Genomic DNA, 14,739 nt, shown 5'->3' with positions numbered 1-14,739 from the left:
CTGAGCGTGAGGGCGGCATGCAAGAACCAGTATCAGCTCAGCCCAGACGTACAAAAGGCTCCCATTTAAAATGAACAGCTTCCACCAGACACAAGTCCTGTTTGCTCCCCTACATTTCTTAAACCAACCCTTCCCCTCACACTCCCCAAAAAACCCCATCATTAAGAAATTGCTCTTATCACTCCCATTATACCCCAAAGCAGGTGTGGCTCTGTTTTTCACTTGGCGTCGTTAGGGACCACACACCCTCCTCCCCACACACCCTGCTCCCATCCATTTCCTCACAGCAGCATTTAAACACACACATTGAAAGCCCCAGCAAGAACAGTGCCTTCCAAAGCCACCTCTCAAGTCACATCACACAATCTGATGAGCCCTGTGAGTATCTGCAGCCATGGCCAGTGTCTGCTGGCAGGGGCTTTCTCTGGCAGCTGCAGTCTCTGTGCTCTCCCCTCCTGCACCCTGCTCCATCACCCCTTCCTCATCTCCTGAAACACTTCACATGGGAAGCTCTGGAGGAGAGGTTTCTGGTTTTATGTGAGGATCAGTACTGAGCAAAAAGGGATGGGATCCACAGCCCTTCTGAGGCCCACCACTGAGAAATCAGCAATTTATTTATAGCTGTGGCATTCTCCTTCTTTTTAAAGTCATATTACTTCTGTTCTATAAAATTTTCTTAGAAGCAACTGGATAGCAGTGCTAGGCTGAGGTTATTGCTCTTGGGCTCCTGGTCTGCAGTGCAGCCACTTTCCACTGGAGCAGGAGAGCTCTGCTCTCGTTTGCTGACTCTTCATTTAACATGCTGTCCTCGTGACTCGCTTCTCCCAGCTTGGCTGGCGGTTATATTTCAGTTGAATGTTTTAAAAATCAAACTGTTCAAGCAACAATGGCCAGCCACAATGTTGTTTGGTACCTTGCCACAGTTAAATAGCTGCAGCTCTGCTGTACGAAAGCACTAGAGGGGTTCCAGCCTCTCTAATGCTAGCCATTCTTTTCCTGGTGTTTTTGGTATGGGCTGCTATTCTGCCATCACCCACAGCAGAAACTGATTTTCATTTCATAAATAAATAAATAGGGATTCATAATTCTTCAAAACCATAATATGTTTTTCTGGAATAACTTACAGTCTTTGGACATACAGTTCTCTTGCAACTCAGCCCTGATGGAAGAAGGACACACTCCCCTGGACAAACTACCTTCCAGAGTATCTGGGTACTGTAAAAGCATAAATCTCACCTTCAGCACCCATCTGCAAAACACTTCAGGTGCTTAAGAAACCTTGAATTGAAAGCCAGGGTTTAAAAACTGAGCTTCTGGAGCCACAGCTTTCTTTTGATAGAAACAGAATTATTGTATTTGGTTTTTTTACACGTTTTCCAAACATCTGTATATCTACAGCTGAGCCCAAGAACTCAGAACAGTTACTGCTGCCATGTAAAAATGCACTGTGCAAGAGCTGCTGGAGGACTAAGAGGAAAACCAGCCCATTAATACAGACATTCATGGCTTTGCCAGAAGCCCAGCCTATTCTCAGTCATGATGGGGTTTTATGTTAATGTCATTGTCCAAAGAAGAAGGAAAAGGTCATTCTGATTTCTTGGCATGTAGCTCTGAAATCTAGTTTCTGATAAAGCCTGGCTGCTCAGGGCAGCTCTGCACAAAGAGCCTCTGCCAAGCAAGGCAAACAGTGATGAATTCCCATCCATTACGCCTGCAAATTGACAACAGGTATTTGCAACAGCCATGCAAGATGGAAAATGCTTTAAAAGGGTGGAGCCAAGAACAGTTCAATTAAGTTAGGGAAAAGGAGAATTGAGGCTGGAGAACAGGAAGCAAATTCCCCAACAGTGAGGTCTACTGAACCACGGAGCCAGCCTCCCCAGGGAGGAGAGGAAAGCCCTCTCCTTTGAGTCATTTAAAAATAGACTGGAGAAGGCACTCAAGACTGAACTGTAGGGAATAATCCTGCACTGGCAAGGGCAGGATGAGATGACTTCATGTGTTTCTTTCCATCTCCAATTTCGGTGATTCACCCAGAGCTCCAAACCTGAACATGCAGAAGAGCAAGAGGGAAGCAGGGCACGAGGACATGATCCTGGAGGAAGCCAAGAGGAACAAGTGTCACAGGGCCAAGAGGACCTGGGCAGGACTCCTGTCCAAATTCTTTCTAACCACACGATGCTGTGGGCCAGGATGACGTGCTGGAGGTCACACATGTTTTCTCTCATAGCCCATGGACCAACTAATTGACAGGGCTGGTAAGTCAGGCCTGTAAAACTTGCCCTTTGAGCAGGTTTTAATACCATTAAGACATGGCAAAGCACAGAAGCTGTTAGGGGCCTGTAGATTACTATAAAACCAGGGCCTTGTTCCTGGAAAGAAACAGAAGGTCCATATACACATCTGCCTAAAACACTGACTTTGAACAAAATTGCTGGGTACTGCAGTGGTACAGTGCTTAGGGGGGACACTGCCATCCTAGGTGCTGCAGAGAGGCAGAAAAGCCTTCACTCGGGGATATAATGGGGAGAGCTCAGGTCAGGCAGAGCTCAGAGTCCAAGGGGCTCCAAAACAGGGCAGAAGTGCCCATGTAATGCCTGCAGAAGCCCCAGGGACACTGCTCTGTCTCCATGTGCTCCTGCAGGACGAAACACAAGCCAGGAATCACGAGCAACACGACTGCAGCAGCTGGCTCAGCCTGGGTCCCCCACTGCCATCACCAAAAAGGCTCCTACCTGCTCACACTGTGCTCCTGCAGCAGAAGGCTGCAGGGGACAACCTGACTTTTCCAGGGCAGTAGCCATTCCCACTAGCACTCACAGCCTAGGGAAGCAGAATGACAAGGAGCACATTACATGAAAGGGCCGCCATGCCAAGCCTGTGTCATGTGTATTCTATTAAGCTGAAGGCTGAATAGAAGACTTTGTTTTCCACTTCAAAGGACCCCATCCCAATCTCTCTCTCTCTTCCCTTATGAATAACAAATTGGAAATAAATCTTCTGGCTGAAGTGCATGGAAACTCATACAGTTGGGGCCCTCTGCAGCTTCCCAGCTCAATCACATGGTAATTTTTTTTTGTAAACACTTTTCTGTGATATATATGTAAATCTCACTGTGCATTGCTGCACGTGTAAGGCAATACAGCGGGTGTGGCCTCAGGGGATGGCACACAGCAGGAAGCCTGACTGCATATTTCCAATTATTCACAGGGATAATGTTCACAGAGAAGGGTCAAGTTTTATTCGTGGGCAGAGCCCTACTTTTCTTCCTAGAGATCCCATTTCATCCTGCTCCATAGGCCAGTGTCCCCTAATTCTCACCACAAATGTTATTTAGCTCTTTTGATACTGAGAAAACAAGGACATCCCTTTTTGTTGGGTAGAGTAAGCATTGGAAAAGTCACTCTCAAGATATACCAAAGGCCCCTCAATCTAAAAAAAAAAAAAGAAAATATTACCAAAATATTACCTCTGCTTTTAAATAGTGGGGGGAAGTATTTGGTGCCCACAAACATGGACTCCTCAGTGCTGAGGACACCTGGCCTCCAGATGGCCAATAACCTTTGACCAGGGCACACAACTCTTACCTGTGCATGCCTGTCATCTTTGCCACACATTTACAGTAAAAGTTTGTGCAAAAATCAGCTGTCAGCTTTGTGTTCCCAGCACAGCCAGGTCATGGTCTATATTCAGGACATCTAAGATTTGGTAATCCAGGAAAATGCAATACCCACATCTCTCAAACCTGATGACCAGCCCAACACCACCAATGCTGCAGGAAGCATTGCAGAGAATAAGACATCTCTGCCTTGGCCTTGCTATTCTTCAAGCAGAACTCATGGCATATACCACCCTTGAGGCCTGCAGCTGAATAAATATTACAATTCATTCCAATGATAAGTATCTATAGTATCTCTGTGTGCCCCTCTGTTCACAACAGTGTTAAACTTCATGGTAACAGGGGAGAAAAAAAATCAGTACAAATCAATCACATGGATCTGTGTGCATGTGAGGTCCTGCAGACTGAGGAAAGAAAAGCAATTTTCATGTTTGCCTTTCCTGCCAGGGATTTTACTCACAACGTGGCATTCTGCATGGCTGACCCTTACAGATGCATGGCACATTAGCTACAGGAGAAGCAAAAACTTCACAAGTTGATTGCTGTTTCTATACAGAAAGTCAACATGGAGCAAAGAGCCAAATGTCCTCCTCAGTGGATTTTTATGTGCATATGTGCAGCATATGGGCAAGTACATGTGTATATTATCTTGCAGGAAACATGCAAGCCCAAACATGGGAAAAATTCAATGATCTAAGTTCACTGTTGACATAAATGCTGAGCCTCCATTTGCACTAATGGAGTTGTGCTCACTTATGCCAGTACTGAATTCAGTCCTAGAATTAAACCCACCCAAATCCTAGATAAATTGAAAGAGAACAAAAGTTGGCCTATATGCAAGAGCATATTTTTCATGTTAAAAGCATTTCATTCCCTTTTTCTGCCCATATAATACTGCATTGATGTCTGTGACCCATTTGGATGTAAATCAAAATGGATGTGCTAAAAGCCTGGTTAAAGGAAATGTTCTTCGAAGCAGTGTTCCCATGGCAAGGCAGAACAGCTACACTCAGTTTCCATGGCACAAAGGGACATATAAGGGGGGAAAATGCACTTCTGAAAAATCACTTTAAAGCCAGCAGGGTTTTTGTTGAACACCTGCACTGCTCTTACCTAACAGATCTGTGCTTCGTAGGTATGTGTGAATAAATTACATGGAAGAGTTACATAAATCTGCTAAGATTCTTCAGCAAATAACCAGTGTCCAAATCAAATCTTCAATATTCAGACATCCCCAGATGTCACTGGCAAGCTTAGCAACTTGTAGAGAACCTCTTGTGGCCTGGGCATGCCCAAGAGGGCATCACAATCTGGCTCTGTATCTACAGACTGTGTGAGCCTGTTTTCCTCTGCTCTGTTGAAATGCTGTATTGATGATCCAAGGCCATCTGACTTTTCCCAAACGTGCCTGCAGTGCTGTGAGCAAGGCTTGCATTTGTTTCTCTGCCTTTGGTGCAGATGGTGTGCAGCATTCCTCGGGCTGTGCCCCAGGATGGTGTGAATGACACTTATTGTGGCAGCAATAAAGCCAGGGCTGTTTGCTCAACAGCTGTTGGGTGCATTGTTCCTTTGTGAGAAAAATGCAGCAGCTCTGCTCATGGCATGGACACGTTACATCCCACCCCCAGCACCCCGTGCAAAGCTCTTCTCCTGATTCAGCACCTAAGCAAATGGCAGACAGTGCTATCTAACCATGAGGATTTAATCCCAAAATCAGCCCAACTGTCAGTCCAAGAGGGAGCAAGGCATGGTAGAACACTTACTGCACTGCCTGGGAGGAAATGGCTTTAAAGCTGGGCCTGGCTTTCATTTGCTCTTGACTTATATGCAGCTGAGCACAGAGCAAAGAAATACTAGACTGTTTCTCCAGGAAAAGGGGAAAATGGTCACCTACCTGTAGGGCAGGGAAAGAGCCATTTAAGGCCCAGTTTGGCTACATGCCTCTATTTTCTACTTGCCCTGTTAAGCAGCCACAGATCTGACTGTAAATTTTAGGAGGGAAATAGCATGTGGTTTATTGATTCAATGGTGGAGTTATAAACACATATTACTGCTGAGAACCCCAGCTGCCTGGGCAGAAGTATTCTGTAAACCTTTCATTCTTATTAACTTTAAAAATCAGGTGCAATGAGCTTCAACCAAGGTTAGAATGCTCGCTCTCCACAGAAAGCCACCAAGCAGTCTTTGCGCAGCAAGCTTCAAGATGTGTCTCAAAATCTATCTGCACTGATGACCAAGAGCAAGGCTGAGCTGACCCTAAAATCAGTTCACACCCTCTGCTGCCTACCCCAGCCCCCAGCAGCTGAGCTCTGTGGAGAGGGAACCAAGAGAACCAAGCAAATGAGCACAGGTGCCTTTTCCCTCTCGATCTATGGTTCAGTTCGCCAGCACATTCCCCTCCACACAAGTGCCTCGTGCCTACAGTCACAGCTGCACCTGAACAGAAAGCAAAGGACCTAATCCCAAATTTGCTCTCCATTGTGTGGCCAGAAACCAGCTCAGAACCAGCCCATGGAATTCCTGTTCTGACCCAACCAATTTTCTGATCCTGCTCAGCCTCACCAGGGAACAACTGGACTCTCCCCATTCTCTTTTTGTGTAACACCTTTTAATTTGTGAGACCTACAGATTTGAGAAAATTATTTTATTGCTAAAACCAGAGACAAAAAAAACTTGTGGACTCACTAGAACTGCAGAAAGTCTGAGAGCTCTAAACTTTGCTCAGCACTCAAAGAGGGAAATCCTGGCCCTAGTGAGTGCCAGAAGAGTCAGACATCATCTTGAGCACGGTCAATTGAAGATTTTTATCTTTCTTTGTAGCTCCTGGGCCAGCAGAGCAGCACAGTGTGTGTCTGCCCTCCCAGAGAGGGGCAGGACTGGCTGACCCTGATGTTCCACAGTCTTAGCAATGTCCAAGTGTCTCATCTTAAGAGTCAGACCTGTCCAATGGGAAAGACAAAAGGTTCCCAGGATAGTAGGTTTGTTTTCCTTAAAAAAATCCAGCAACTAAACAAACAAAAACCCCCTTGTTTTTCAAGTCAACTCATTTGAGACCTATGTCCTCCTGTCCTGCCTGCTCCTTCCCTCCTCCCTGGCTACCAAAGCCTTTTCTGCAGACATACAATACATTTGCTCTATAAAGAGACCATTCTCCCTGTGCAGCTGCATTTGAGTAACTCTCAGAGGCTCTGAAGCACAGCCAACATGCAGAAACATAAAACCCAAGAGGACTGAGTCTTGTTTCACCTGAGAAGGGTTTATCTTACAGCACTGTTCTCTGAGGGACCTGACCACTGCCACTGAGACATAAGAAATGGGCATTTTTGACAAGATGTTTCTGGGCTCAAACCTAACCAGAGGCTCTTGATTTTCTGTAGGGTTTTAAAATGCTATTTATTGAAAAAAAAACAAACCAAAACAAAACACCTGATGCCCTGTATGTAATAGCCCCCCAGCAGAACTGAAAGTTGTCTTTTTTTCTCAGTTAGTTCTAAAAGAGAAGGATTAAAACATGAAACAAATGATAAATCACTAGTGCTGCTAGTAGGAACTCGGATATGATGATTGTAAGCACTGAATAAAATGTCTGAACAGAAGAGAATAAAGATGAGACAGAAGGGATGGGCTCCACAGGGCCAGAGTCATCTGAGCAGAGACTGCACAGCCCTGGCAGCAGGGTGAGAACAGGAGCTGCACCAGGCTCCTGTAACCCACAACAATTTCATGCCAAACACACAGCCCACAATGTGAAATTCCCACAGTAAGGAACACACATATAGTATTTCCAAAGCAACTTACTGAAAATTCTGAAAACTGGCACCCTGGAAATTCCAGGGCAGCAAACAAGGGGACTGTATCTTACAACTTTAATTCCAAAACCTGAACTAATATGGAAGGCTCTGTGCTTGGCTGGTATTTGGGAAGCAAACCACATCTATGCTCTGTTGCCTTTCTTCAGGGCCACCTGGCTTTGAGATGGGATCAGAAGCATTAACCCCACATAAAAGAACCTAAACCTGACCAAACTGTCACAGTGATATTCAACCATGGTGCTCTTCTGAGGATTGGTGTAGCAGAAAGTGAATAAAATTTGTAACAGCATTTCTTTCCCTGAACTCTGAGAAGAATTCAAGACTGTTTTCCTTATGGAAGTGGATGCTACCTAAATAAAATATTTTTAAAAAAAGAAAATACTTTTTAAAATTGAAAGCACCATAATTTCTTTACTGTTGTTTCTTGAGTCATCGTTACCTAAGGAAGGAGCCTATTGCCTGTTCCTGAACTGTGTGTTCACCTGAGTCACTATCAGTAATGCCAGTATTTGAAGCAGTCTCTGTTTCTTGCTAATTACTGCAATCCTCCCTTTGCCAGCACCCACAGCCAAGGTAACCTTATAGTTCAGTACTCTATACAATGTTCTTCTTCTTTTACCATAGCTCAGTGCATGGCATGCAGCTCTCATGGGGGACAGCTGGTGCACATCCACAGACAGGAGAAAACTGTGCATGTAAACTCTGTGACTAAAGCATAAGGAATAACCAGAGCAGCTTGGAGTAAAGCAGATAGAGAAAATGGGGTATAGAAACACACCATTTGCTACCTATGACAAGCCTTTATTAGGCTTCTTTAAGCTTAACACCCTGCTGCAGGCTGCAGTCAGCACACATCTGAAGGAAAAGGAACCTCTCTTCTTCTTCCATGTGCCTCTCTAACTGTCCTTTCACAGTGGAATGACTTTCCTTATTTTTATGGTGATTACCTTGTTCAGGGAATCAGTCTCTTCCATCAGCTCATGTCACTTCACAGTAATGGTTTTAAATATGACACAGCCACAGCTCTTGTTCTACTCTCCTCAGTGAGATGGCCCACACACATCATACAGAACTGCTCCCACAGTTACTTTCTCAAGTAATCCTATTAATCCAGTGCAGAACAGTCCCTCAGGCATCATCTCAATAACTCTTCTGTTCAGGCTTTGTGCCACTTTTCTCTTGTCCTTTGCATTTCTATTTCTTTGCAATTACTGTCTGTTCATGCTCCCTTTGTGCACCCATGAGAAGGTGAAGAGCCCAACACCCTCAGCCATACTCCAGTGATGTTCCTGGCCACATCCATCCTCTTGATGGGACCATAATGATTTTTGTCCTTTGTTATACTGTCAGGACAATTTTTAAGAGCTTCCCTCAGATAAACAAAATGTGTTCTGCTTTCACTGCCTGGCTTTGACATGACAAACCCTGAGCTCTCTCCCTGGGCTGAGCCAAAGTGACTGAGTATGCCAGACTAATTTTTGCAGTTTTCTACCCCTGACTTCACATCAGAAGAATATAATGCAACAGGTTTGTGGGACAAACTGACACAAGTTTTGTTTCTCTTCAGATCTGCACTGACCTCCTGAGATTAAACATGATGCCTCATCCTGAGTGACTCACTCCTGTAGTTAGCTAAATTCAAACTGTCTTCTTTAGAGCCTGTAATGTAAACAGTACATTTTACTGTCACAGCTAGGTGGACATTAGTTAAAACAACTTTACATTCTGCAAACAGCTACATGATGGTGCTGCTTTATGTGGTTTTGGCATGGACACCACACTTCTCCCCTTTAAGCACTGCCACCTCTTGCTCCCACACATGCCTGCTGCACTAAGCACCAGCAGGCTGGGCCAGCACCACTGCTGAGGAGTTTATAGAAAGCCATTCCTGGACACTGCCAGGGAAGCAGATTCCTAAAAAGGCAGCCCCAGCTCCCCTGAGCAGTGGGATGAGACCCAGACCCCACAGCAGGCTGAGCTCATGGAGTACCCACAGAATCCTCACTTCTGCCAAAGCTCTTGATGATTTTCATGCTCCTCCTGCCTGTGGATTCACCTTTAAATTGAACTCCCTGAAGCCTCCACATGCAAATATTCACTCTGTGGGCTTGTCCCCCCCAAACAGCCCCAGCTACAGACACACAGCAAGAGGACAAACTGCTGTCCCAGTCCAGCACACAAGGTCCCACTCTGGGGCTCTGTGCTGAGCTTGCTCAGGAGTCCAGCACTTCTACCAAGAAGTTTCTCTCTCCAGCTCCTCTTTTATAAATATAATTTGCTAGAATGTTTTTAATGATTTGCAATAATTCTCTTTGCTTCCACCCCATGACCTCCAAGTACTCGAAAAACCCTTCCTTTCACTTTTTGCAGTGAGTTCAAGGACATACAGAGGAGAAATTACATCTTCAAATCCAACCCTCCACTCAAAAATCTAGATCCTGTCTCTGACCATGGCAACAACTGCACTGTTAAAACATCATGGTTGACACCTTCTTTAAATGACCTTAAAATAAAGTACATGCAGCCAACCAAAATATCTTTTCAGTGATGTTTACAAAACCCAGGCTGAAACAGTTTTCTCATTTGCAATTTCCTTTTACCATGAAGACCAAAACACTAAAAAAATTAAAATAAAATAAATTAAAAAAAAAGAAATCACACAACACAAGGTGGTTCCCACACTTTTAAAGCAGTTAAAAATGTTAGAGCTGAAGATAAAATTTCTGGCATTCTGGGAGTAAAATCTAGCCTGCATGCCATAGATCAGTGGTTAGATATTCCCTGTTATTTTTCAGATATTCAGGCATATGATCTTCACATGCACAGGTAAGTTGGCACATTATTACTGATTCTTGAATATACCCATAATCACAATAATGGAGTTAGATAAGTTACCATGGCAAACCTTTGCAAAATGTATAACTTATATTTCCATCTCTAAAAGAGAACTTACCTTTAAGGACTCCCAGAGGGGAAACTGTACCAGAGAGAAAGGAATCTGGAGAGGTGGGAAAAGAAAAAAAAAAAGAACAACAACATAATGTTACAAAAGTAAATTGGGTTAGCATGTTCCTCAACTAGCTAAATTAGGAACAGTTATTGTTCTGCCAGTGAACTGCAGCTTATTACACTTACAAATCTTTACGGACACTTTATGGATGCTGCCATTAAATGACTGGTTTCACTAAAGCAGTTTTACTTCGTTTATCACATTCCCTGCTGAGAGGTTAATGTATTGTTACCAGGGTGGCCTAGAAGTGCAATAAGCAGTGTGATCTAGTGCAGGGACATTCTGGGTTTGTCAGCCAGCCAAGAAAGCCATAAGGATGGTTCAAGAAACACGTTCCCAAGGCCAGGAACACAGCTTGGCAAAAAACATCCTCAGCAACGCAGACTCTCACAGATACTGAGCTCCTGTGCTGCAACCAGGGCTCTGCTCTTGGGCATCAGCTGCAGAAATGCTCCTGAACATGTCTCATGGTCTCCCATGAACCAGAACTAAAGGCAGGTTGTGAGATGCTACCACAGCCCAGCTAAAAGGGAGAAGCTTGGTGGCTCTCACTGCCTGTGACACGGGGTTCTCCTGTCCAGCAGCAGCTCCTCTGCATCTCTGCCTAGGCTCATTCCTGCTGCCTCCTGTCCCAGGAGTGCCTGTGCATTTCCATGTCCTTCACAGATCCTGCCCTGATAAAAACCTCAGCTCATCACTCAGTTTGCATTGTGAACACACTGAAACACTGTGCAACAAGAGGCATCACTTTCCAAGGTTATGCCTTCTATTGTATTTCCTCCTTTGCAAAGCCCTCCACTAAATTCTTCCTTGTCCTTCACCACTCAGAGAAGTCCTGTCTAATACCTACCTCTGGTACCAACTCTGCCTTTGCAATCTCCAGGCTGAATATCTGTCCAGATATTCAGAGGAAAGGGTCTCCAGGAAAGCACTGGGCTGTCCTAGGATTGCCCTACAGCTGTATCTGCAGGTCTGCTTTGCCCCTTCTTAAAGCTGCATTATCTCTGCTTTGTTAGCCAGTCAACCCCAGGCTCAAATCTTCCTCCAACTACCTGTTTTCTTCTACTTTTATCTTTCTTCATTTCCCCCTTGTTTAGGCTGATTTGGCAGTTCATATATCAAATTATTTAGTCTCAGAAAGCACTTACACATCTTTTACCATGAAAAGGAGTAGATACACAAAATGGATCATGCTTATTTAATGCAGATATCTTTGCTCTGAGTGATGTCAGGTTAAAAACATTCACTAGAGATATGAATGGCTTATTAAAGCCAAATTCAGGCTACACAAAGGAATCTGAAATGGAACAGCCATTCAACATCACAGGAGACAAAGAGTATTGTCTGCTTCTCTGTGCTGCAAGTAATGATTAATAAATGAGTCTATTAAGTTAATCTGCCAGGCAAAACTAAACTTGACAGACACCTGCCACAGAAAATTTGTTATCTATTCAGGCAGGAAATGGCAGTGAGAAGAAATCAATGTCACTGCTGTACATTGAGCTGACAAACTGAAATCTCAGAGGAAGTTTGTCATCTTGGACAACGAGCAATATCCCTGGTGGCATCTCAGAGCCCCACAATAAAGGTCAGACATGGCTCTTATTTATCAGGGTCTTGGAACTCTAGTGTAGCAATTAAATTTCATTTTTAATACTGGGTGAAAAAGCCCAGCTCTTTGACAGTAATGTGTGGTAATATATTTATGAGAAGATATATACACACCCACATGCTACTGCAGCATTGTTGAACTGAAATTATATGGAATGATTTCTTTGCAATGTAAAATGAAAAGCAACATAATCTTCTATGATCTAGACCAAAAAAATAGAGAAATATAAGTGACAATAAAACCAATACATTTGCTTCAAATTTGTTAAAAAAGAGAAAAGGAAACGCTCTGTATCCAGCTGTACACCAAACAAAACAAGCTTTCAAATACAGCCTCCAAGTTTTGCTTTTTTTATGCTCGTGAATGAGTGGTAAAATTAAGCAGCTGTTAATAAGACAACAAGGGAAGCTTGTGACATAATCCCCTTTATATCTACTTAGCTAGAAGCATTTCAATCAAAGGGGAAGCTTGTTCACAAGTGCTGTTTGATTTTCAGTGTTAGTGGTGTTTGCTTTCCGTGTCCTGCTCGGGGCTGGATGGGGATTTTGGGTTTCCCTTTTCCCCACGTGCCCCATGGGATGCAGATTTCAGATGTGTGCCAGGGTGACCTGCACAGCCACTGGGCTCCCTCCTCTCTGCAGGATAAGGCTCTAAACATTCAAACATTCCTAAGTCATGCTTTTACTGGAGTTTAAAGACTTGCAAAACACAGACAAAATAGGAAGCACCACCACCACCAAGCAGGGCAGCAGCACCTTTGCTGCACTAAGATCCTAAGGAGATCTCCTACATTTATTGCAGTCACCCATTGGATCCTGTCTGACATCCTGACTTAAAAACAAAACCCACACAAGCAATTCCATGGGTATTGCAATGAAAGGGAGTCTGTCTTCCTGTGGATTTGGGTTTTGTCATCAGATTCTCTGAAGCCAAATCATTTCCAAGTCGCCTTCGGCAATCTTCCCATGACAGGGACCTCCATCACATTTCTTCTCCAGATCTATTCCACAGCCCTCGTTGGAAGTTCATCTCCTACTGAAAGCCTTCCCTCAAACCCTTTCATCACCTTTATTTTCCCCTCAAGAAAGTTATCAGAACTCCTGTTTATCTTCGCAGCCTCTGCCCTCCCACCACATTTCTGTGGTCAAGATGTGGAAGGGCTGTGCAGGCTGCTGTGTGTCCATGTGTGCAAACACCCTGCTTGCATAAGCCTCATCTTCCTCAGAGACCAGACTAAACAGCCCACACCCAAAAGTAGCATTAATATATGCAAAAAGAAATAGCTCTGAGAGGGTGGCTCATCTGACCATGAAAAGCCTTTAGATGGCTTATTGCCCTTTATTCTTCCTCCACGGCAGACGTGACAAAATCCTGCAGTCTGGGGACACTTCTTAATTTGAACACTTACAGCATTTCATTCCTTTTTGTATTTTGCTTCTTCTTAAAAGAAAAGCTCTTCAGCAATGAACAAAATCACACCCTGTTAGGCAGAGATATTTCTGCCTGAAATAGGCTAAGGCAACAATGAAAATGTGGTCCACACATGTGGGTAACTTGCTGCCAGCAAATATGAAACCCTGGCAAGCTCCAGCAACCTCTCATTTGACATTAATATAAAATAGACAGAGAGTACCAGTTCTCATGTCTGGCCTAATGTTATATAACTATGCTGTTTGTTCATCAGAGTCAACCCTTAAACACACACAAAAAGCAAATTTAAAGCCCCCAGACAGCTGCAAATAATTATTCTAAAATGTTTTATAGGTTAGTGAAATTATCATTTACTCTGGTCCCTGCAGTCCTTAGCACCTGATGCCTAACTTAAGGTAATGAACTTTGCAGATGCTTATTTCTACACATCTACTTAATTCCCCTGATACAAAGAATTTTAAATGATTATGTTTAACAAGTTACTTTTAGAAATAGCTGCACTTCCCCACCAGAGCAGCAGACACATCTTGCTTCCAAAGAAAAATACCAACCCGTAAGTACTGAAGATTGATGACAGAGTAAAAGTCCTCCCACCAAATACTGTTTAATTAAAGAAATTTAAGGAGGAACTTAATAATGCTCTTTGTAACTACAACACAACACTTTAAAGTATTGTGTATATATAACACTGAAAATTCACCCAGTTGATATCTGATGGTAAATTGCAAGCTGACATTGTCCCAAGGAAAACAGCAGCCAGAGCAAGGACAGCAAGCTGAAGGAGTGGCAAAGAATGGGGGAAAGAACCAAAAGAAAAAAAACCCAAAACCTCATCAGCCCCTTCAGAACTGGGATTCCCTTCCAAATATGAGAATTCTTTCACACAAAGAGGAAACAGATGTCCATGGCTGGAATTTGCATGTGGCTTTATTCTCTTCTAGGATACAATAAAACTACTCTTCTTCTCATCCTCCGAGCTAGAAATTAAACAGTGGCATGTCATGCAGAGTCCAGCTGTGCTTCCTACCTCCAACCTTTATTAGCAATATATTTAAAAAGAAGAAGAAGAAAAGAGAGAGACAGAAAGAAAGGGAGAAACTAGAAAAGCACAAGAATTGAAAAACTGTGGTATGTGTTCTCAAAACAATATAAAACCTACAGATGTTCTTACTAATCTGTGGCACATGTTTGTTTATTCAGGTTTTCCCTGTACCCAGTTCAGCAGGCTTTGCTCTCCAGAAGACTTATCTATTTT

General features: G+C 43.6%; 1 protein-coding gene across 3 annotated transcripts in view; it reads right to left on the bottom strand.

Moving 5' to 3' along the window:
• SLC25A26 (solute carrier family 25 member 26) overlaps nt 1-14,739 on the bottom strand; it is an 84,697-nt gene that overhangs the window by 16,721 nt on the left and 53,237 nt on the right. For all 3 annotated transcript variants that reach the window (XM_036391331.2, XM_036391332.2, XM_036391334.2), the window contains one exon: nt 10,385-10,429. In XM_036391331.2, coding sequence (XP_036247224.1) covers nt 10,385-10,429 — 45 coding nt within the window. The remainder of the gene's footprint in view (nt 1-10,384; nt 10,430-14,739) is intronic.

This window comes from Molothrus ater, chromosome 11, assembly GCF_012460135.2.
Source record: "Molothrus ater isolate BHLD 08-10-18 breed brown headed cowbird chromosome 11, BPBGC_Mater_1.1, whole genome shotgun sequence".
In the NCBI taxonomy this organism is placed as follows: domain Eukaryota; kingdom Metazoa; phylum Chordata; class Aves; order Passeriformes; family Icteridae; genus Molothrus; species Molothrus ater.
The sequence above is the reverse complement of the archived record's forward strand: the minus strand, read 5'-3'. Positions and strand labels throughout refer to the sequence as shown.